Source organism: Anolis sagrei, chromosome 4, assembly GCF_037176765.1.
Source record: "Anolis sagrei isolate rAnoSag1 chromosome 4, rAnoSag1.mat, whole genome shotgun sequence".
Classification (NCBI taxonomy): domain Eukaryota; kingdom Metazoa; phylum Chordata; class Lepidosauria; order Squamata; family Dactyloidae; genus Anolis; species Anolis sagrei.
This window is the reverse complement of record NC_090024.1, coordinates 141,641,640-141,666,793: the sequence shown is the minus strand read 5'-3', so window position 1 is coordinate 141,666,793 and position 25,154 is coordinate 141,641,640. Positions and strand designations below refer to the sequence as shown.

General features: G+C 38.6%; 1 protein-coding gene across 14 annotated transcripts in view; it reads left to right on the top strand.

Annotated features, from left to right (window-relative positions):
- The window catches only part of NTNG1 (netrin G1), a 332,462-nt gene that overhangs the window by 255,413 nt on the left and 51,895 nt on the right, over positions 1 to 25,154 (top strand). For 6 of the 14 annotated variants that reach the window (XM_060774037.2, XM_060774036.2, XM_060774041.2 and 3 more), the window contains exons 6-7: positions 14,138 to 14,203; positions 19,934 to 19,993. The exons of 4 other annotated variants lie outside the window; for them this stretch is intronic. In XM_060774037.2, the coding sequence (XP_060630020.1) occupies positions 14,138 to 14,203; positions 19,934 to 19,993 (126 nt within the window). The remainder of the gene's footprint in view (positions 1 to 14,137; positions 14,204 to 19,933; positions 19,994 to 25,154) is intronic. 4 more of the 14 variants (XM_060774038.2, XM_060774044.2, XM_060774048.2 and 1 more) reach the window with 2 other exon arrangements.

Below are 25,154 nucleotides of genomic sequence, written 5' to 3'. Positions count from 1 at the left end.
CATCTCCATTTCTAAGCCAAAGAGCCGGCGTTGTCCGTAGACACCTCCAAGGTCATGTGGCCGGCATGACTGCATGGAGCGCTGTTACCTTCCCGCCAGAGCGGTACCTATTGATCTACTCACATTTGCATGTTTTCGAACTGCTAGGTTGGCAGAAGCTAGGGCTGACAGCGGAAGCTCACGCCGCTCCCCGGAATCGAACCTGCGACCTTCCGATCAACAAGCTCAGCAGCTCAGTGCTTTAACCCACTGCACCACCGGGGGCTTCTTTATATATTGCCCATCTAATGCAGTGTCTTGTATTTTCCTAAAATCTAGGCTGGTATATAAATAATATGACCAGGAGATCACCCCTTCTTCTTCTCTTTATAAGATTAGCATATTCGTTGCAAGACTTCAACTCTTAATTTCTATACAGGAAATGTATTTGGTTTTACTTTATGGTTCTTATTCTTCCTGAAAGTTCCTTGCCATACCAGAAACCTCAGAGAGGCTTGTTATGTTGTCTGAGTACCAGTGCAAGAGACCCAATTGTGGGAAACAAATGTATCACAATTCAAAATGATCTGTATCATCAGCACTAATACTCCCAGCAAAAGGCTCCTTCCACACAGCTGAATAAAACCCCACATTATCTGCTTTGAACAGGAATATATGGCAGTGTGGACTCAGATAACTCAGTTCAAAGCAGATATTGTGGGATTTACTGCCTTAATATTCTGGGTTATATGGCTGTGTGGAAGGGCCCTTGATGGCAACTTTAGTTCAGCAGCATATGAAGATTGGGCTATGCACAGTATGCTTGATATGATGTTAGTCCAGAACTCTTTGGGAAAGGTAGATTTGGCAAGACTCAAATGTTCAGTGCAGCGTAAACTCTAGTCTCACAAGCAAATAATCCTATCAAACCCACTGGAAGAAGGGAAACAAAAGAAAAGAGTTGCCGTAGTTAATTATTTTCAGGAACTGGAATGGTGTAAATAGTGTTGTGATCAAATTCCACCTCAGAAAACAAAATGGCAATGAGCCAGAAGTAATTCATATTCAGCATTAGCATGTAGTACCTCAAAACATTGATTCAAAACTGCAAAGTTAAGAACGTACGTTTTCAAATGTTTCAAAAGAAGAGGGATGACTTAAGCATTCAGAGGAAGCTTTCAAGCCATTTAATTGTCAAGCATTTCAACATGTAACAATGACTGAAACATGATTTCTTCCATAACTTGGAAAGATTAGAATATTTTAACCACAGTTTCATTTCCTATCTCAGGAGATATGTGTCAGTATCCTATTCATTAATATATATAGTGTCAAAACTAACACTTAGCTGAAGTATCACTGAGGCAGTACTGGGAAATGAAAATTATTTTGACTTCAATTTGCTTCTTGTGTAGTTGTTTGGAGCCATAGAAAGGGTTAATATCAGTGCAGTGATGGTACCAATTATGTGGATGCAGAGGTGATCCTCAGGTTCCCTAGGTGTCTCTTCCTTTATGTTGGTGCTTTAACTAACAGGCCATTGCATGGCTGTGAAAGAAATGAAAGTATAGCTTACTTGCCAAGGCTTCCTCTCTTCCTTATGCCATTCTGTGATTCAAAGTATTTTTCCTGCCTTATTTAGGCAGATTTTTTTTAGATGTTAGGTTATATTGCCCACCATCCTTGAACACTTTCTATACTGTCTGAGACTGATGGAAACTAGTATCCAAAATAAATCTGAACAACTGTAAATAGAGTTTCCAGAATGAAAACTGGAAAAAATTCCTATAGCTTTATTGATTGCATAGAAAAAGATGTTTCAGTGATTGTTTATTGTGTGGTTGCATAAGCAACACTATACAGATAGTGTGTGGAAGCTTTTGCAGGAACAACAGGATATAAAAAAAGAGGAAAAGAAAGAAAAGACTAGGAATGACCATGGAAAATTGAGAAGGAAAGTGCAAAGACAGAAATACAGATCAATATTAAGAAAGCAAAACATTAATTACAAATTATTTACATAACTTTAAAGTGGAAAAATGAAATAGTTAAAATTTTCCATCCTTTGGCTCAGTCATAAATCAGAATGGAAGCTGTAGTCAAGAAATAAAAAGACTATAAAATTGAAATGTCAACTATGAAAGAATTAGACAAGACCCTCAAAACCAAGATATTAATAAATACCAAAGTCAAGATTATTCGTGCCATGTTCTTTCTGATTACTATGTGTTCTGAAAGGAGGACAGTGAAGAAAGCCGATAAGAAAAGAACCAAATCATTTGAAAAGTGCTAGAACAGACTTCAACAGGTGTCTGCCCAGGTGCATACCCTGATGAATTTGTGAACATCCTGCAGCTCCTCCATGATGACATGTTGGCAGCAGTCTTGGACAACAACAACCCATTTAAGCTGGGATCTTGTGTCGGACAGGGTTGCGTTATTGCCCCAACCTTATTTTCCATCTTCATAGCTATGGTTGATGGAAAACTTCCCACCGGTGTGGAAATCACCTATCAGACAGATGGCAAGCTCTTTAACCTCAGCAGGCAAAAGTCCAAAAGTAAGGTCACAACAGCTTCTATTATAGAACTCCGATATACTGGTGATAATGTAATCTGTGCTCATTCAAAGGAAGATTTACAAGCCACTTTAAACATCTTCACTGAAGTATATGAAAAGCTTGACCTCTCACAGAGCATCAAAAACCAAAGCGCTCTACCAGCAGACACCAACCAAGCCCATTGTGATGCCAGAAATAAAGCTTAATGGTGTGAAGCTAGAAAATGTTGATCATTTCCACTGCCTAAGCAGCCACCTCTCCACAAAAACCAACATTTATGGCAAAACACAACACCATCTGAGCTCTGTGCATACGCAGTTGTTTCAAATAACTCAGGGCCCTTCCACACAGCCATTTAACCCAGAATATCAAATCAGAAAATCCCACAATATCTGCTTTGAACTGAGTTATCTGAGTCCACACTGCCATATATTTCAATTCGAATAAAAAATGTGGGATTTTATTCAGCTGTCTGCAAGGGACTGTAGAGAGTGTTTGAAGATTGAGACATTCATAGGGATATCAAGACGCTTGTTCATAAAACCATTGTCCTTCCAACTCTGTTATACATCTGCAAAACATGGACCATCTACAAATGCCACTAGAAAGATTCCACCAGCATTGCCTTTGAAAAATGCTGTAAATCTCTTGGGGAGACAGCCAGACAAGTGTCAGCATTCTGGAAGATGCAAAGACCACAGGTATTGAAGCAATGTTCTCCGCCATCAACTTGGCTGGCCTGGCCACATTGTCTGAATGCCCGATCACTGTCTTCCAAAGCAGTTATTCTACTCTCCACTCAAGAAGGGTAAATGGAATGTCAGTGGACAGCAAAAGAAATGTAAAGATGGGCTTAAAGCTAACCTTAAAAAATGTGTCATTATCACCGAGAACTGGAAAGTCCAGGCCATTGAGCATTCTAACTGGACATCAGCTGTTACCAATAGTGCTATGGATTTTGAGGCAGCACAAATAGAGGGCAAAAGAGGAAGACATGTCAAGCAAATCCTTCCATCTAGAAATTGATATCCTTATTGTGATAGACCATACAGTTACAGAATCGGTGTTTACATTTACTTACGGAACCACCGCCAAGACTCTGCTTCTAGAAGTTAATCATAATTGACCACAAGGGATCACCTAGGATAATGATGATGGCTACTAAGAACAGCCGGAAATACAGTATTCCCTCACTTATCACTGGTGTTATGATACAGGATCACCTGCGAAAAATGAAAATCCACGCAGTAGGGACACAGTATATGTACATCGTGTTGTGAGGGTGAGGCAGAAGCAAGGAGAAATTTAAAGGCACTACACCTTTTTTTTTTTTTTGGCTAGCTATCTCTCTTGATTGGTTGCCAGCAGGTGGGATTAGAACGCCACTCTGGGCAACAGAACCATTCCTAAATTGGGAGGAAAAAAACGCAAAACAGCGAGTATGCGAAAAGTGAACTGCAAAGTACTGAGGAAACACTATACACTGAAACTCCTGCAACATTGATATGTAAGATACTTTATGGACCTCAGTGAAAATGGGAAAAGGGGCCAGCTAAGAAGCCAGACAACTTTGAAATGGAAACTGAGTAGAAGGATTAAAAGCAGGAATTACAAAGGAACTATGTCCAGGATCTCAGCAAAATAGTCATTTGGGGCAGTGCTTTAGAATCCAAAGGGCTCTCTTCCACCTTTTCCTTAAAAGTTAAAATTCCAGGTGGGCAAGAGATTAGATTAACAGCTCTGCATGCCAGGCTAGAGTTTGGACCCCCTGCCCACCAGGGACTGCAAGGCCCCAGACGTCTATTCAGGAGTGGAATGGTGTCCATTAAATTCCTTATGGTAGCCTTAATTTCCAGCAGCAGGGTCCACATAGTTCTCTGTGATGTAGGTGGAAGAAAATTTCAGAACAATTTAATAAATGTCCCGCCGCTCTTTTCTCTGCCGTCCTTGCAATAACCAGACCTGGAGCAGCGACAAGAGAAAGCCAGCTGTTGCTTAGCAACCTTAGCATTCATCTTCTTTCCCCGGAAGAGGCCTAAGGGCAGGAGCAATTAGTGTGACCAGATGCAAAGGACTCCTGTGCTTTTAATAGGTGTGGAAAAGAGGGGATCTCAGCAGGTGTCACTTGTCAAACATGGGTGAGAAAGTGACACTTGCTGGAAATCCCTCTACTGCACCACAGGTGAAGATACCCGAGTCCTATCTCCCTTTGCACTTGGTTATTTCAGCAAAAGTCTCGATCTCGAGGTGCAAGAGCACACCGGTTTCACATCGTTATCTGTGAAAAACAAATAAGCTATTTCTTTATTTCCATAACTGCCTTTAGGAAAACCCATCTGCTAGCAATTTTCAGGGTTACAGTCTTCATCTTTGAGAGAAGGAACACATTTCAAATAAATACACCTCAGTACAGATGCTTACATATAGCTGAGGGAGAGAGGAAATGTGCCACCATGAAATGTAGAAAGAACAGGTAATTTTGCATAAATTGAATATGATAATATATGTGCATACAAAATGACCTTATTCATAGTCTCAATATCTATAGTTTCACTTACTCATCCTCAAAAAATGTATTTCTCCTGGTAGTGTTTGTGGACCTCTCCTCCAGTGCTACTTTATAGTGTGCATCAAGCCGAAGTATCATCAAAATTATCTGTGATTCCAGGTATCCACAGAGTGTCTTGGAAGATATCCCCAACAGATACAGTGGTTGTACTGTATATGTAAACTGAGAAATCATTATTATAATTTTGGTTGAAATTCAATACAAGGAGAGGAGCAAAGTCCTACTAATTTGTGTCACTTTTTCAGACTACTATCTATGTGCTATTTGATGGGCTCATTTTCAGTATTATATTTTATCCTCTTTTACTTGGACAAAGGAATGTATTCTCCTCCAGATGATGCTGAACTTCCATCATCCTTCTCCCTTGGCTGTGTTGGCGAGAATTGATGCAGTTTGCATCCCAACAATATCCCCACTTGCCACCAAAGGCAAGGATGCCTTCTAATAGTACAAGAGTGGACAATTCCACAGGGCCCTGTATATTCTCAGCACACTGCACTGGTATGTTGCCAGCACAACATATTATTTCCTTTTCAGGGATTTTTTTGGAGTGTGTATTGAGGGTTGTAGAAGGGTTATGCAAGCAACCAACACATTTCCAGGTGGCTTGGGAGTGTTTGGAATTTTTTTCGGATCCCCAAAACCTCCACATTTGTAACAATGAAAAATAACACCTTTGTGCCCCTGGGAATGTGGTACAAAATGGAGATTGGGTCACTTATAGCCAATGTCTCACTTTCCCATATAAAGAGCATGCTTTTTTGAAGTAAAGCATCTGGTCAGTCTGATACGTGGGCTACAGTTAGGATTTCAAGCATATAGATGAGTCTTTTAACAGCAAACATGACATGAGAATGTTTATCTTCATGCTAAAAAAGCATTTCCTGTTGATTACAGTGTGGCCGGACAATCCACTGCTTTTTCAATGTGAATACACCCCATTTTGATCCCCTAATAAAACTGTAGCAAGATCTGAGTACTTGTTACAGTGAACAGATAACACCTTGGGGAGAAATTCTTTCTGAGTCATAACCAGCAATGCTTTCTTGAGAGGTCATCATGATTGTGAGTGGTTTAAAAGCCTCTGCTATCTTGTCACTCTGGGTGAGCAAAAGCTGAAAATAGGATTTTGCATCACTTATTACTGGTATTAATGATTTATCCTTTTAGCTTTCAAGAACAGGAGCCCTGTTAATTAAATGATTAAGCTTTCTCCATTGTTCTCTCCCCTATTAGGCTACTTCTTCAGTGCCATATAATCCAGATTATCAAGTCAGATAATCCACGTTATCTGCTTTGAACTGGATTATATGAGTCTACACTGCCATATAATCCAGTTCAAAGCAGATTATCTGGATATTATATGGCAGTGTAGAATGTGCCTTTATCTGATTGAATTCCATCTGCATTCATTCTGTTAAGAGTCACAGTGCATCTACCTTTAAAGGAGTGGTCATCATACATCCACTGGCAATGTGTGGCAAGATGTAGCATCAAGTATCATAGGAGAATGGAAAACTTTAAAAAAATTCTAATCTCCCAATTCTCTGCTGACAGCCAACTCTCATTTCTCCTGTTATTAAATAAAATTCTAGATTTTTAGAAAATTCAGTCTTTGGGCTTAAACCAAGCTTTTATATAATTCCAGAATGGAAACATTCAGAGTCAAACAGATGTGATGTGGCAGGTCTGTGGTCAGCATTTAAGGCTAAGTGAAAATGGCCTTTACAACCTGATTTAGAAGCAGCAAATTAGTCTTTTCAGAGGTAAGGAAGTGAACTGAAAACGAGGAAATTTGATAATCACTAGCTTTTTTCAACTGGCAGCTTCCATTTTAATTATCTAGTGGCAGTCATTCTTGGGGGCACCTTTTTTCTCTCAAAATACTGCTCAGAACAATACTGGAATATAGCTCTCAGTTAAAAGAATGAAGCAAGGGATGCAAGTGGTATTTGCCAAAATTTGCCCTTGACCTTCCAAGGGCAGATTTTGGAGAGAGGAGGCTGTTTTGCCTCTCTTGCCATCACCCCTTTCAATTTTTAGCAAACATTTTTAGGATTGGGGTGGGGAGACACAAGTTTCTACCATGGATATCATTTGTCATGTCCATTGTTGGCCTTCTAGAATGATGTACTGTTTAGTTATTAAATGGGTTTGTCTTAGCAGTTCTGTGTCTCCTCATAATCACATCTCATCTTCATATTATGATAATACATCTTGGGAATAGTCTACACTGTCATGAAATTTGAAGATATATTTTTAAAGTAATTATGTAAGTCTAAGGAGTGGAATGAGAAGTAACTTGTAACTGTCAACATTACAGTCTGATTGTAATGATTTTTCCTGTTGCCCATTGCTTTTTTTTAACTTTTTTTAAAAAAAATTAATCAAATAAGAAAGAAAAGGAACTAAATTGAGTGAGGATGGAATCCCAGAGTAGCCCAAGAGAAACGAGTAAAATTATTTTTAGCTAAATTAAAAATACAGACATCCTTGAGTTAACAAAGACAACGTGTTACTTCTTAACAGGAATTTATTATCAGAAATAATATGGCAAGATTAGGGATAACTTCTTGCACTACACACACACACACACACACACACACACGAGAGTAGTTTGACATGTTTAAGAAAACAATCTCTTCAAAACCAACAATGTGCTGATACAGGTCCCTTTTTTCACAAAGAAGTACTGCATGGGGCTAATCCAGGTTAACATGAGAGGAAGGAGCCTTTCTCCCAGGTTAAGCTAACTTGGTTGAGCCACAATTCGGATTATCCCCCAAATTCGGAGGTGTCAAGAGGGCTTAAACCCTTGTGTCAGCACTTCAAATCCGGGGAGAGCGGGTTGAACTGCCTCTGTCAGCTCCAGCTATCCATGCGGGGACATGAGAGAATCCTCCCACAAGGATGGTAAAACATCAAAACATCCGGGTGTCCCTTGGGCAATGTCCTTGCAGACGGCCAATTCTCTCACACCAGAAGCAACTTGCAGTTTCACAAGTTGTTCCTCACACACACCAGCCACATCAGTCTTGACAAACATTCTGGGCTCAGATGACCCTGGGACGTGAGATGGTATTCCCCTCCTGTCCCATCCCCTGTGTCACGGCTGTCACCAGCTGTGACACATCCAGCTACATTCCTCTAGTAAGTCTGTCAGTGAGTGCACTCTACCGATGGGGTGCTGTAGCTGGTAAAAGCCACATATAGGGAGGGGTTGTGTGATTTCAGGTGGCTGCCAAGATGGCCGATAGAGTCCCTATCAGGCTTGCCAAATAGGCTCCATCTTATTTATTTATTTACAGTATTTATATTCCGCCCTTTTCACCCCGCAGGGGACTCAGGGCAGATTACAGTGTACACATATATGGCAAACATTCAATGCCAATTTGACATACAATGTATACAGACATATACAGAGGCTATTTAACCTTTTCTGGCCGCCAGGGGAGCTGTCGCTTTCATTGTCCATCTGCTACACTGATGACGTACTTCTGCATTCCCCGCATGCTTTTGCTGGAGTCTTTTTTATGACCTCATAAATTAGTTAATTTAGCTAATTTGGAATGTCAAATCAAGCCTGTAGTTTAAAGCAACAGGTTACTTAGAGGACACAGGGAATATTGTGTGATCCATGTAGACCTCTGTCCTCATAACTTTCAGGCACTCCCATCTAGTTCCTCGATAAAACTTAAAAATAAAAAAAAGTCTCGTAAAATCCATGCCTCCTTCAAACTGAGTGAAACAACACCAATCTTGACTTCCTTATGACAAACTAAGCTGCAGTTATTTTTCTCCATTTTTAATATGTAGAATTACATGTTGCCATTTGGGTGGCTTATAGCATGACCACATCTCCGCTACTTGATTTGCAATACTGATTTTTTTTAAAAGTAAATAAATGATATATTTGAAGCTCCCACTGTCATCCTCAGCTTCCGCCAACCTAGCAGTTTGAAAACATGCAAATGTGAGCAGATCTATAGGTACCACTCAGTCAGGAAGATAATGGCGCTCCATGCAGTCATGCCAGCCACATGACCTTGGAGGTGTCTACAGACATCGCCGGATCTTCGGCTTAGAAATGGAGATGAGCACCAATCCCCACAGTTGGACATGACTGGACTTAATGTCAGGAGAAAACTTTTACCTTTATTGTATTTGTAGCAGTTTGCTATAACAAGCAAAACATCCAGGAAAAATAGATTTGGCAATCTATAATATATATGTTATATATCAGATGAATTATCATCACAGGAATGATCATCACAGGAGCCCCCGGTGGTGCAGTGGGTTAAACCCCTGTGCCGGCAGGACTGAAGACAGACAGGTTGCAGGTTCAAATCAGGGGAGAGGCGGATGAGCTCCCTCTATCAGCTCCAGCTCCTCATACGGAGACATGAGAGAAGCCTCCCACAAGGATGATAAAAACATCAAATTATCCGGGCGTCCCCTGGGCAACGTCCTTGCAGACGGCCAATTTTCTCACACCAGAAGCGACAGTCGCTCCTGACACGAAAAGAAACCCAAAACACAGGAATATAAACCTTTTTTTAAGTCACTAAATGCAGTGTTGCTAAAGCAAAACAGCTCTGTTGTCTGGGTGTATCTTTCGGGGGAACTTATATGAACTTATATGTAGGAACTTGACAAATGCCATCTTGAGCTTCCTGGATGAAATTTGTTATATAAGTGTCATAAATGAAAAGCTTCATCCTTTTCACATTTTCCCAGTATCTGCACCATATATATGCATGGTCCCTGCTCTTTTTTTAATGATCATGGGTTTTTTAAGCATTTATGTTCATAGGCTACATTTTCCCATTCTGTATTTTTGTCCTTTACCTATCCCCCTGCAGTGATCTCAGAACTATTATGTTATTTTCCTACTGCTCAGAAAAAGAGAGTTCTTAACAAATTGCAATAACTGAATGAGTGGCTATTATATGCCCTGGCTATTAAAGGATTCTGATTGAAGCCTGTTGAGAATGACTCATCTTTCCCAGTTACCTAAAGACTTCACAGGCAGCCTCCAGAAGAATCTCTGGGTGACTCAGAAGTTTTTATCCCACAATTTAGAGATGAAATAAAGTGGCAAATGTGGAAAGGCTGGGTGACGTTCACACAGTATCCAGCCAAGAATGGGCGAGCTACACAAAGCATGGCGTCTAGAATGAAAGCCATATCTTTTTAGCAGACAAATCTAATAATTGATACAGTGGTATCACAGGGCTTTAAACGAACTCAAGGCTGTGCGGAGAGGAAATGGAGCTTTAATCCTTAGTTCACCAGGCTCTGTACTGGGCAAAATTGAAAGAGAACACTCTATTCAGTGAAATGTGCCTTTGTGGCAAACCAGGGAAAATATTAGACAATCATTGTATCAAATATAATTAATTCTGCAAAATGTATGAATTCTAGACAGAAAATCTCTGCCTTTTCCCATTCCTAGCAATAAAAAATGCAGTCGTGATAAGTTAAATAACTTACAATTGGATGCCCTTAAATGACACATACAGAATGTGCTGCTTCACTTTACATATAAGTAAGACTGATCCTGACTTAGTGCTTTCTCCAATTGATCTCTTAAACCCCATCTACAGTGCCACATAATCCAGTTTCTGATCCCAAATTATCTGCTTTGAACCGGATTATATGGCAATGTACTCTCATATAATTCAGTTCAAAGCAAGCAATTTGGGATCAGAAACTGGATTATATGGCAGTGTAGATCCAGCCTTAAATATCATTTTACTGTATGCTACCATGTCCCTTGTTTTGTGCCATTTCTGAAATGTTGAAGAGAGTACAAGATAGCTTGCAAAGCAGCAGCAAAAGATAAAATATTTTTAGAATCAAATGCCATTTTAATGTACTAGAATCAAAATAGTATTCAGAAGATAGCACCCTCAACCTGCAGTTCCCCTGAATGATAAAAAATGAGCCATCAACAGTCAATCACTGCCTTTAGTTAATGCAGATTTTCTACTTCAGTTGTTTAAATGTTTCTACCCCAGGCCTAAAACTGTAACCCAGATATTTCTCAAAATACAAAATGGAATTTTATACATCTTGGAACAGACTAGAAAAGTATTGAAAGTCATACAGAAGGACCAAACTACTTGTGATGCTGCATACTATGAACCTCATCAGATGGAGGTCCAGAAGCCTGGGGACAGTGGGGAAAACAGTGGGGCAGTGCCCAGATTCATCCCCCTACCATTGTGGGTCACGGGCTTTCATCCCATGTTTCCATGCTGTCTCCCGCTTCTTCAGTGAGGAAATGGGTAGTCCCTCATTCCCTAGGGCTCCCTCTTAGCGCGTTACCAGCATGCTGCCAGCATGGAGCCCAACGGAGCCCCGCTAGAAGTAGTTCTATGTTATTTGATGGGCTCCAGCAGACTCTGTCCCATTTGATGAGGTGCTAGATCAGTAATATTAGGAACTGAGAGATTTTAAATGGGACTGCTGTCATACACCAGCGCAAGAATGCCTCTGACCTTAAACACCACGCCAGCTTGGTAAAATCAGCAAGCAGTTTATTGAAGAATATATGTAGGCAAAGCAGTAAAATTTGTAAAAACAGTAAAGTTCCCAAAGCAAAGAATAGTTCATGAGCTTCAAGGCAAAATAAGATCCATAGGAACAACAATCCATGGAACAAGGAAGCATGAAAAATCCAATACACAAAACAGGAGCTTGGCAAAAAAAAATTGGTTCATGGAACTAAGAACACTTGAAAGCAAGACCGTCATGAATTTCCAACATTGACCAAGCTGAGGCAACTCTTTCCCATGAATCAATATAAGGCTTTTCCAGATTCCAAAACTGAAAGGAAAGCATTTCTCTTGACCTTACCACCAGATAAAGGTTTTTATCTCCCTTTTCCTGTAAACGAACTGATCTTCTTTGCACCTGAGTACTCTGTCTCTGTTTGCAAAAGCCTTGTCTTCTATCTACACTCTCATTAACTTCTGCACCTGTCAAATCATCTTTAAACAGTTGTTCTGAGAAAGACTGTGAAGGGCCTCTCCCAGGAATGTGACCTTGTGAATCTTCCTGAGACAGGTCGGGCCTCTTGTCTGAGCTTAACTCAGGCCCAGGAAAACCCTCACCCCCATTGCTAACAGACCCAGACCCACCATCAGGAACATAATCCCCATTCCCATCATGAACATCAGATACAATCACAGACTGAACAGGTTGACATACAACAACTGCATCAGAAAGGGAGGGAAGTTTTAACCATTCCATCCCCAAGCTGTGATCTGGGTGACCACACTGCATTTCACCTTAAGAAAATCTTCCCTTTCAAACAATTGTCATTCTAACCATATTATTCAAAACATTTCAAACACTGATGTGATTGCTAACAACATAGTTAAACTAATGTCATTTTCTGCATATAACTTCTGCAATCACAAAGATGGTCTGCACCAATATTTTATAGATCAACAAATAGATGATAGAGAGAGAGAGAGAGAGAGAGAGAGAGAGAGTTGCATTAGCACTGTTAGTGAGAAATCAAAATCAAGAGTATTTTTTCCACATCTCCTACTGGGTTAAAATTAAACTCTCATGTCAGAACTATTTCTTTCTTCTTTATTAGATTGGCAAGATACCATGTTCACAATTGCCAATTACTGCTAAAGTGACAATACTTGTTCAAAAGTCATTTGAAAATGATTATCAGCTAATATATGCAATTTTAGCAATGCACTCCAATTTCTGTGTGTCACTGCAAATTTGACAGATGTGTGAATAGGTAACTGTCACTTTATCTGATCACTTTTTGGTAGTTTGCCAGATCTGAGAGGTAAATGATTGTGTTTATCCTTTCATGAAATAGTTTGAAAACAGATCAGAACTCATCAGGCAACTGTTTTTTTTTAATGTTGCTTTAAGTTTCTGGATATTGTTTGATTTCTAATGGTGTAGTGTAACCTCATATCACACCTTTTCACACATTATGTTGATTTCAGTAGAAATGGAGATTCTGTGCTTTTTGCTTCACAGCTGAATGTGGGCATGTCATCCGTCCAATGAAAGAAAGCATCATGGGAGAATTTGCAAATAGACATTAACACTTCTAGGCTAGATCCTGGCTGCTCTTTTGCTGCTTGCGAGATATGATATTAAAGTATGAATGAACTGCCACACATAACTGCCATAAATAGAGCTTTCATATCGGTTCCCATTGAAATTGAAGTACTTGTTACCAGTCACTAAGTATCCAGGGCTTATGAGGGAGGAATAGGATGTTGCACATACGTACATGAGTGACCACCCAAGTATTAACAGGATATTCACAAATTGAAATAAATTTACATCTGTGGTCACATAATTATGCATTAAAATGCAGATAGTTCAAGAACGGTGAACTCCACTACCACTCACTACAGCATATGGATGACATTCTATATTTTAGGACTGTCCACAACTAACTTCAGGGAAGAAGTACACTTAAAATTGAATTGCAAAAAGCAATTAATTGAAGAGCCTTCTATAATTATTTTCCATACAACAACTAGCAGTGCGTGTACTGTTGATCAAAATTACCTTTCTTTAGACTGGGTTTTTGGCATACATCTTTTGCTCACTATAATCACCCATGTAAATTGGTGCAAGTGTTACTGGGAAACATGTTCGGAACGATTATTTACCCTCCATAAACAACATTTCTGAAGAAGAAGGGACTCAGTTACAGCAGTCCAGATCATCCTTTCTAGTTATACATATATTAACATACATTTGTTACTTTTAAGTGATCAAAGTAAAGATGTGATGCACACAGAGACATACAGACACATTATGTAAGTGTTCATTGAGTGTTTTGGGAATCATCAATTGCTTGTTTTTGTTTCAATGTAGCAGTGATGTATTGTCCAAGTGTCTCATAGACAAAGTCCAGTAATGGATGTTCGTGCTTTATGTTTTTCTCCATATACATCTGTTAAGAATCAAAATACAACAAAATCTGTCACCAGATGTAAATAACAATTCATGATTTTTCCCAATATATGCAGCTCCTCCAAAGTTTGATAGGATATGGCCGAATATATCTTCCCTTGGGGTTTCTAACCCAAATCAAGGTAGGATCCTATAAAATTCCTACAGATCTATCATAACTTTAACTGCTTTCATACAATCTTCGCTGTTTCCTAAAAGGATGAAAAAAATTGCCTCTCTTGGGACTAAGAAAAAGGCATACTGTCCAAAACAACCTACTGAGAATTATTATCATAAAAATGAATCTTACATGAAAAGGCTTTATATAACATTCACCAAAGTTACAAGCACTTTTATAGCTTAAAATGTAATATAAGTCCCTAGAGAATACTGGAATTGTATAGGCATCATGGTTTGCATGATAAATAAATTTTGACGTTGTACTTTTGGAGTACAAGATATTCCCTGTGTCTCGATGAAATAATATCTGAGTGTCTCTCTCTTCTGCTTTGTTTTCTTAAGTGAAATGAATGTTATTTCCGTTGGTATTCAGAATTGAGGCTGCACTGAGACAGTGGCGGTAGCAAACCGCCTTCTTTAGAAAATTCCTTTGATCAATGCAGCATTTTCAGAAAGCTGAGCTTTTGGAGGTTTTTTTCTTCTCACCCTTTAGGGGTTTTTTTTCTCTCCAAGAGGTCAAGTCACTTTATAAGTTGTTTCCCATATTCTCTCTGTGTGTGCATGCACGTGCACACATATATCTGTGCATGCTTAAAGCTTTACATTTCCACAAACACTGACAGCAGTATTTCTCGCCGAAATCCCTAGTGCATGACTTCTACATCTAAATTCCAATGACATTCGCACATACAACATTTACTGACAGACTGTGGCATGGCTATTGTTCCAGGAAGAAATGGAGCAGGTGTGGAATTAAAAGAGAAAAGTGTATATGTGTGTGTGTGTGATTTCTAAGCATGTGTTCTTACAAGGCTTTTACACAGCAACTTCATTCAATCAGGTGTAAACTGGTTCATTGCTTCATGTGGAACGATCCCATTTCCCTACTTTTAAAGCAAACAATATGGGCCTACAGCTTGCTATCGTTATACACAGGATGTTCCTTTTAAACTCTAATGAATACAGATGAAGGAGGAAATGAACATAAGAGGATCCAGGAAATAGCTCCTAAGCTAAACAAAATGTATTAGCAATTTGTTGGAGAGCTAGATTGGAAAGACTGCAGTATTAGCCCTTGATCATAATGATGAAATTGAGACTGTCCTAGATACATACATTACTGACAGCTAGAAGTGCCTTAATCATAGAAATCCATAATATATTTTTATTTAAAAATTGCAGGTTCCTTAGAGAGGTATACACAGTAATACAGGGATGTGTGGACACCATTCTTGCAAGATGTATTATGTTTTTTCTTAAAGCCCCAAAATCAGCCAACCAGAGATTGATGTAAAAGAAATTTGATTTTAATAGCAAGAATGAATAGGGCTCATAGTTCCTCCAATGTATTCTGTTTGTCCCCAAACTTTCTTCATGTCAGAAGTATAACTTAGGGTAAAAAGGAGTTGTGTCATTGTTGTTAGAGATTACTAATTGAAGTCAGGATCCTTTGTTATATTTTACTGTGTTCTTATCTTAATTGTGTTTTTGTTTTAATTTGTTTGAATTTAATTGATTGTTTTGCTTTTGTGTCTTGTGGACATTCTGTCCCAAATGTAAGCCGCCCCGAGTCCCTTCGGGGAGATGGTGGCGGGGTATAAGAATAAAGTGTTTATTATTGCTTCTATACTCTAAATCTTGTGTATCTAATAATAGTTGAAAATCAACCTTCTGCCCATTCTTTCAATAACAGATCTTTTGCATTCAATGGACACTGGAGTTACACTCTAAAGTACAATATTTATAACACATTATATAAAATGTATACACACACACACACACATAATTGTAAATGTTCGTTTGTTCAAAATCTTAAATCTTACAAAATACTTCACCAACTGCTTTAAAATTTTGATGCAATGTAGCATTTGAATAGGTGCATGTTTTTATGTTTTCACATAACTACTATTATATAGATGTCACACCTCTGACAGGTTAAAATATGCTTTTTTGAAAAACAGTGCCATCTGTTGGGTGTCAAAGCAACATACGCTATTTTACCATTCTATTTCATTGTTTCCAAATGCATTGCTAATTTGAATTTTCGTAGATTTCAATTTAGTTTCATTTAGATTTAATTATTTCATGTGACATTGCATTGAAATTGAGATGAGTGGTTTACCATAGTGTTAATTTTGCGAGTATATTTATTGTTGTCCTTCTTTGCTTTGGTGCTACTTGTTCTGCCCTGAAGGGGGCAGGATTGCACAGGGGCACACGGTGGGGGCAGGCCTTGGGCATGCCTTTGCCTTCCCCCCTCAACGCTGCTTCTCTGTCTCAGTCCAAAGTTGTGCCTGAGGGAGAGGTAGAATACATTGGACACTCAACCACTAAACCAGGCCTTCTTTAGGCAGGCCCCTTTCACATAGCTGTATATGATTCACATTAAACTGGGTTACATGGTAGTCTGGATTCAGATAACCCAGTTCAAAGCAGACATTGTGGCTGATCTGCCTTCTGGGTTAAATGGCTGTAAGGAAGGCCACAAGTCTACACTGACATATATTCCAGTACAAAGACCTTGCCTCTTGGGCTCTGTGTTTTATTTGGCTGCACAGGCATGTGCATCACACACCCTTTGTTGGGTTTCCCTAACTTCAAAACCCTCTCACTTTTAAAAAGCCTTCACTGTCAATCATTGCCTCACCCGAGAGGGGCGAGCCTTCCTTCCTCCTTCCCTCCTCCAATGCCACCCCTGCCCTCAGGAGTGCCGCTTTATGTTTATTATTTACTTCATCGGGGCTCCTTTGGGTGTCCTTTGTCTTTCTTTAGGCCCCTTTCACATAGCTGTATATGATTCACATTAAACTGGGTTACATGGTAGTCTGGATTCAGATAACCCAGTTCAAAGCAGACATTGTGGCTGATCTGCCTTCTGGGTTAAATGGCTGTAAGGAAGGCCACAAGTCAACACTGACATATATTCCAGTACAAAGCAGACATTGTGGATTATCTGCCTTAATATTCTAGTTTGAAGATGTCCTCATTCCTTGCATTTCTATTATTCCAATGGATATGCCATTTCAATTTAAGAGATTGAAGTTCCCAATTCGATTGGTGTTTGCAGTCACCATCAACAAAGCTCAGAGCCAGTCTTTAGAATTGTGTGGTTCACATCTAGACATGGATTCCTTCTCACATGAACAATTATATGTTGTGTGTTCTAGAGTTGGCAAACCAGACAATCTCTATATCTGCACAGACAATGGAGCAACAACAAATATTGTATACTCACAAGCATTGTGACATTAAATATATTAGAAACTCTTTTCTTTTCTTTCTTTTCCATTTAACTAGATTGGCAACGCATGGCCAGGGACAGACAGACAGACAGACAGACAGACAGACAGATAACTACTGTATATAAGCAACTGACAGTGATAAGACATGAAAAGATATCAATGACGCATTTTAATGGATTTTCTTGGTTACAGAGGATTTGCAGAGGTCTAATATGACTGTCTAAAGAATCCTAAGCGATACTGAATTAAACATTGAGCATGTGTATTACTATAATTACTGTAATGTTACAGAAAAGCTTTGTATATTTTTTTCTTCTTCCATGAATTGCCACAAATGCTTTGGCTACTTTGGCTGCTCCTGTATGCTCAATGCATTTATTTGCATGATTAAACACAAAACAACAATGGAGGGAACCACAGTTTGTATTACCAAAATGTTCCTGCAAAGCTGAATAATGAACTTTCATTCTAGTTCTGACATTTGCTCTTCAGCTTTCTTCAGCTCTTTCAATTGTTTTGGTCATAAGCAAAATTATTTATCTTTATTTTAACAACCAATCCAGAAGGAGCTTTTTATTAAAAAAGAGATCTCAATATCTTGTATACATTGAGTTTGACACTTCCATGTCTAGTTGAAATACCTGAAACATAGAATTATAGCTATAATGGTCCTGGTTAATGACTGTAAATATTTATTCTCTGAAATCATTTGGCTACTGAACACTCAACATCTATAACTCCTGGAAAACCATATGAAAACCTAGACTAAGTTCTGAGTAATGGGATCAAATCCTGTTAGTACAGCCATGTGAATTTCTGACAAAGATGCTATGTGGTGCACCCCAGTTTTACAACCCATAGATTGTATCATCTACATACCATTGAAGACAGCATACAGAAGAATTGCACTATGTTCATATTCAACTAATACAAAAAATAGTGAACACATGTCAACGTGCCCTCATATTGATGAAAAAGTTATATCAGTCATTTCGTATTACCCTTTAGTCACAATAATAGCTGGTAGTCCTTGATTGTGTTTCTTTATTAAGAAATACCAGAATATAGAAAAGACCAAAAACGTAGTCCTCTGAGAGGGAGCATAAAGTCCAGCTCCTCGAGGTTTTTTGTTTAAAGTGCAGAGAAGCCAAAGTGTCCTGTAAGCTTCCAGATGTGAAAGATGGAAATTATCAGATTAGTCCAGATACAAAATGAATCCGCTGTATCTCGATTGTTTAAACATCTTAATACACAAGAGATTATAATGGTTGCAATCATTTAGACAAAGCAAAGCACACTTCCACATGTGGCAACATGCACTCTTTTGGCTAACAGCTCATTTTTGGGTATATTTTTCAAATGTATAAATTCTGGATGTACATATGGAATTCTTCATGTGCATGTGGAATATACAAAATTATTTTTTGTATGGAAAATTATTCCTGAAGCAGAACACTAGCTTTCACAAACTGTAGCTCAGGGGAAGGTCTGTCTGGTACTTCACACACACACACACACACACACACACACACACAGAGAGAGAGAGAGAGAGAGAGAGAGAGAGAGAGTGAGAAGGACAGAAAGGTGTTTTGTAGCCCAAATAATAGAGCACATTGATATAAACATGGCATAATATAATATTGTAGCTGTTGTTACTCTCGCTGTTATAATACTAATTGGTTCAGGTATTCCATCTTTGATTTTTCTTGCAGGTTTTATTTCATTTTCTGAAATAGTTTACAAGTTTTTTAATGGGTTTGAAATGTTTTAGACTCGTTCCATTTATTGTACTCCACCCCAGATGTTCAGATGTAGGACAGGATAGAAATACTGAATGCAATAGCTGTTATTGTTTATTTAGTTATCCCAACATTTATTGCACAATAGGCCACCATTTACTACAGGATTGTCATGTGTTTATTAAATCCTGTGTGTTATCATTATTAGTCTCTTTATGAAATCCTTGCCAAGAACATATTAAACTGTATGGTAGATGCTTATCAATTCTCCTCTTTAAAAATGCCATTAATTCATTGCAGTATACTGGACATTCTGCCCATAAGTTAATATACCTCATCAACTATCAGTCCTTTCAAATATTCGCAGGAACAATTTTATTTATTTCCTAGACTAGCATTTCTCATAGCATATTAAAATGTGACCACACTCTACAATTTCTTAGCTATCAAATTGCCTCACAAACAGGAGTGTCCATGTGATATTTGAAAGCTTTGTAGAGTATAACTTATAATGTTTTAAACTATTTTCTGCCTAGATTAGAACTTCATTTATTTATTACAGTTCACTATATTACTTAGATTACTGTGGCATTGAAACTGTATTTTGGGCAATAAAACCATGAAATGCAGTAGTCTGCATTTTCAATATTTTTTAAATCAATCAAAACCTAGTTTATTCCAACTGCATAACCTTTCAAATGCTTTCTTTCAGTTACTCCAAAATTAGCTTTGTCTACTGTTTCTTCTGTTCAAGTTGCAGTCCCCAAGAGAGGTATGAATCCTCGCATTCATACAGTGATTTCCTAGCATTTGTTCTGTGTTGTGTAAAAATTGCACTGTATGAATCTGGAATAACTGTGGTGTGCTTAGAGTCATCCCATTAGTGAGACATACATATTAAACACAAATAAGAGATTTGAGTATTTCTTAGGACGTGAACCGTAAAAAAAAAAAACTGTGATTTCTAGGTTGCATCTGTTTAAAAAATGAAATAGCAGTAGCTGCTTAACTGAAGTGAAAATAAATGATATTGCAATGGCTTTCAACTGTTTCTGGGATGTAATATTGCTACTAATTTCACAAAATTGGCCAGGAACTGTCATCCACCAAACCAGTGGCAAGCATATCAAAAGAGGATTGATTAAGTGTATGAGCATCAAAAAAATCACTTCCTGAAGCATTGTTAGATCAGTGTATATACAATATACACTCACACTATGATTTTTTTCCAGTATGAATTATAGACATCCAATTCTGAAACATGGGAACTTACTATATATGTTAGTCCAGAAAAATCTGCTTCTTACAGTAGTTGATATTGGAATGCATGAGTGAAGCTTTCAGGTTGGTTGGGCTGGTGGCTACTGTCGATTCTTTTCGGTACAGTTCAGTTGATGCATATAGCCTGCCCTCCTTCTTAAGAACATTCACTAAACTTATTGAAGCTCTTGGGAATTCCCTTAAAAAAATTGAGTGTTTTGCCTAAGATAGAACTGCCATTTGTTTCCCTTCAAATTTTGCTTTAAGGAAACCTTCAGGACAACTTTAGCTATGACTGTCTTGGTGAATTGCATTTACCCTTTGGATTTTGTATGCATTGAGATCATTTCAATATTTTCTCAACATAATGGAATTACATTGACATCTTGAAAGCGTAGCACAGTTGCTGTAACAGCTCCTAGACAGCCTGCCCTAGCTAAGCATCTGTCAGTCATTGACTGGAAGTTGTTTTGCTATATATTGTAATGCCTGAGCCTTTAATCTGACTTATAATTTATATGAATTTCAAAATTGGCATAGGAGTGGCCAGGTCACACCACAAGTGCGTTCACAAAACATGGCCTTAGTTTTGCCCCAGGGGATAGTGTATGCTGCAAAAAAAGCAACAAATCACAATTATTGGAGAAAGTCTAATTTTATAATGAAAACTAAATTTGTTTCTGAGTTTATGTTACACAAAAGAGGGTGTTTGAGGCTTTGAGTTTCATATGAAAGGTGGATGGCAACTTTAAAATATTTTTTCTTATTATTGTGGAATAATCATAACTGCATATAGAATATAGAATGGTAATATTTTAGGGTGATGCTGGGCTACCTATGAATATTTCAAAAATCCCAGTCCACTACAAGGGAGTCTGCTACTTTTCCCAGAATAGCAACATTGGAAGAGATTTATTATGTCTCATTATATACAACCTCATCATATTGACCAAAATCAGAGGCATACGCTGGACCCTCTCAATTTGCTCCACAAAATGCACTGGCTCCCATCCCATGACATAGGGCTACTTCTGGTGGGACTCTGTGGCGCAAAAGGAGAGGAACTGGCATATGCCACCATAGTAGCAACATGGGAGGCTTACCGCATTGCATTAACTACAATGTGGGGAAGCTGGACAGTGGACACTTAATTTGTGGGATAGGGTAAGTTGGGTGATGTGGTGCATGGGGCAACACGTTCCTCATGCCCCTCACTGTGAACTGCAAGATCCATGGCAATTCCGGAGGCAAATATGATGAGTTCCTTATCCTACACAGGTTTTGAGACCTAGATCCCAAGATTTCCCAATTCAGGCAGCAGTTGTTGGGTGTCAAGCCAGGGAAACAAATTAAATACAAAATAATTTTAATTTTTTGTTGTTGTTTCATTTTGAATGCTTATAGATAAGGAGAGACATTGGGGTTAGATTTTCTGTCTCCTGAGCCAAAGGTTATTGTCTAGTAAAGGTACCATCACCTGAATATAAGTGATGGTCTATCTGAACATTGAGGACTGATCAATGCAGAACTTTAAAAAAACCGAGTTCAAGCAATTGGGAAGAAAAAGATCCAGCTCTGAAAAAGAGTAACGTGCATACTGAACACTATGAACAAAATGAATAGATAAGATATACCATAAAAAATAAAAGAAGTCTTGTACCCTTCCCTCAGCATCATTTTTTGACAAACATCATTGAAGGGGCACAGGCATCTACTCCTCATCCCAAGGGAAACTGTCTTCCTCCAAATGTTGTAAGAGTCTCTCACTATGTTGTAGAATCTGCTACAAACAGACATGCGATAAATGAGGATTGCAAAATGAATATAACTCTCTTCAATAGGAGGAGGGGAAAGAAGCCAGTTACTGGGGGGAAAGCAAAAGCACTACAACCTAAAAATTATGTAACTAAGTGGATGTAACGAAGCGTTAATCCCACCGCTTGTCAACAAAAATGTAAAGAAGCAGCGCTAATCTCACTAGATGCCACCAAAAATTATGTGAGGAAGCATTAATCTTCTTTAATGCCACCAATATTCTGTGAGGAACCTTCTTTTAAATATCTATTAAGCTGCCACCAATATGTTTAGAGACGCTGGTTTATGTCTCTGTTTATCTTTAGTTGGGTTGTGAGGTGATTTTGGTAGTGTGGAATGCACCAAGCATAACAGCAATGGAGGAGGCAGGTTTGAAATAAAAAGAGAACAAGTTTTATTGTTAACAGAACGTAATTGTTGCAGTTTTGAGAGTTTGAACTTGGCACAAGGCTTGATGTTACAAAATGGCTGGTTTAAGATACTTTCAGGCTTCTGAATGTTACAAATCTACAAACTCCTTCTTTAGTGAAGTGCTTATACTATTCCAGAGTTCCCTATTGTGAATGTCCACACTGTTTGCCCTATACTCGGAACAAACCACTGATCACCAGTCTTTCCTTACTGGCGATCCTTAAAACCCCCTCTGTTAGATTCTTTAACCTAAGTAATCTAACAAGGTAACACCTTCAGCTCTCTTGCTGAAGAAATATTCACAAATTCTAAGAACTGCTGAATTCTCACAGCTTCACAACAGAGCCCTAACTAACTGGCTCTGCTCTTCTCCGGGTCTCCTCCACCGGACTAAACTACTTTCCCCCAGAGTCCTTTCTTGACTCTGCTATTTCCCAGAGCCCTTAACTGGCTCTGCTCTTCTCCGGGTCTCCTCCACCGGACTGGAGCTTAACTGCCACTTTCAACTTTTACTCCTTTAGCTCCGCCCACCTCCTCTTCTGCCTTGTCTTGTCACCATGGCAACCTATCCCTCACAGCTAGGCCATGGCAATAAATGTAATACATAAATGCAGTTTAAACACAGTACATTAAACACTCTATAATAAACATTATAAATAACACTTTATAATGAACACATCTCTACAGTGGAGCTATTTGGGGCCATGGTCATGTGTTTGGGACGAGGAGCCCTCTCTCAAACTTTGTTTTGTGAAATAATGGAATTTTATTTTCATGTCTACTGCAACATTCTGTGTTGTTACATTGAGAAAGTACATGAAAAAAACAAACAAATTGAATCCAGATAAGACATAAGTGTTATTAAGGGTCCCAACCTAGGGCTAGAGGTATCTCAACCAGTTCTGGATGAGGTTACATCCCCTCTGAAAGACTATTTTCACAGCTTGGATCTGTCTCTCCAAATGTGAGCTAAGATAAATGTAATCTCACTGTTGGACTTCTTCAACATTGGGCTACCTCTGTTCCAAGTCTAAACATTCCAGTTAGTTCAAAATATGCCAAATTGGATACAGGCACACTACTATTAAAATCACTCCAAACACTGCCAATCAGTTTCTGAGCACATCCAAGGTTTGGTTATGGCTTTTAAAGCTACATGGCTTGGGTCCAAGTTATTTGCACATCTTCCTCCTGTACAATCTCCCACATAGATCCTCTGTTGGACCTTTACTTCAAGCAGCCAGGACTAGAATGTCAACTGTCACTGAGAGGACCTTTTTGTTTGCCACTCCTAGACTGTGGAACGACCTGCTAGAATACATTTGACATCTAAACATGCAATCTAGATTTTTTTAAAAATCTATTCTCTTGCAGGCCACCTAAGTCTATTTAACACTATGCATTTTAAATTGGCATTTTTAAAAGTATAGATCATTTTAATGTGTAACGGTTTCTGTTTTAATCTTATGATCATGTCTACATGTTTTAAATAATTATATGTATTTTAGTTATATATTGTATTGTTATGTTGCATCCCACCTCAAGTCTTGGGGAGAAGCGGATAAGAAATTGCAAAATGAAAATAATGCCCTTCAGCAAGAGGATGGGAAAGAAGCCATTTTCTTGGGGCTTCCTTCTTATCTGACTTTTTTGTTCTTATCCTCAATTTCCTGTCCGCCTCTACCCAAGACTGTTGTTGTTCTTGTTGTTCTTGTTATGTGGTAGCCCAGGTTTCTTCCAAAAGAAACAAACTGTCAGACATGATGGGAACCATTTGTGAACTATATCGAGTCCTTAAGCTGGAGGCCCCCATGACTCTACTTAGATCATGTCAAGAGTGGCCTTTGGTCAACTTACAACCATTCAGATGCTGCAGGAGTCCAGCTTCTGACCAGCAGTAGTGGGAGATGATGAGATTAGCAATAATAATAAAAATAATAATAAAACTTTATTTGTACCCCGCTACCATCTCCCCAAGGGACTCGTTGCGGCTTACATGAGGCCAAGCCCACAGCACTTCAATAAACAAAAGCAATAACAAATAATCAATACAAAACAGTTAAAATAAAAACTCAAAAACAAAAATACACAACAAGCAATAAACAATAACAATAACATACAGCATTTAAAAACCTATGGCCGGGCCAAATGTAATGATTAATTTTAAAATTAAAATGCTGGGCATAAACAAGGTAAGCTAAACTAGGAATACAACGGGCCAAGCCACCTTTTGCCATTTACAGTATTTTAAATGGTAGGAGGTTAACATTAGGCAAACAAGTCCACAGACTAGTTACAGGAGCATAGCCATGCCCGTCACCACAGATAACAGGGAAACTTGTTGTCCCCATAGACCTGCCACTCCTCTCATGTCTACTGAGAGAAGTTGGAGAAACTACATTAATATTGAAATATCAGAGAGCTGATATTTCATTTGATACACAGCA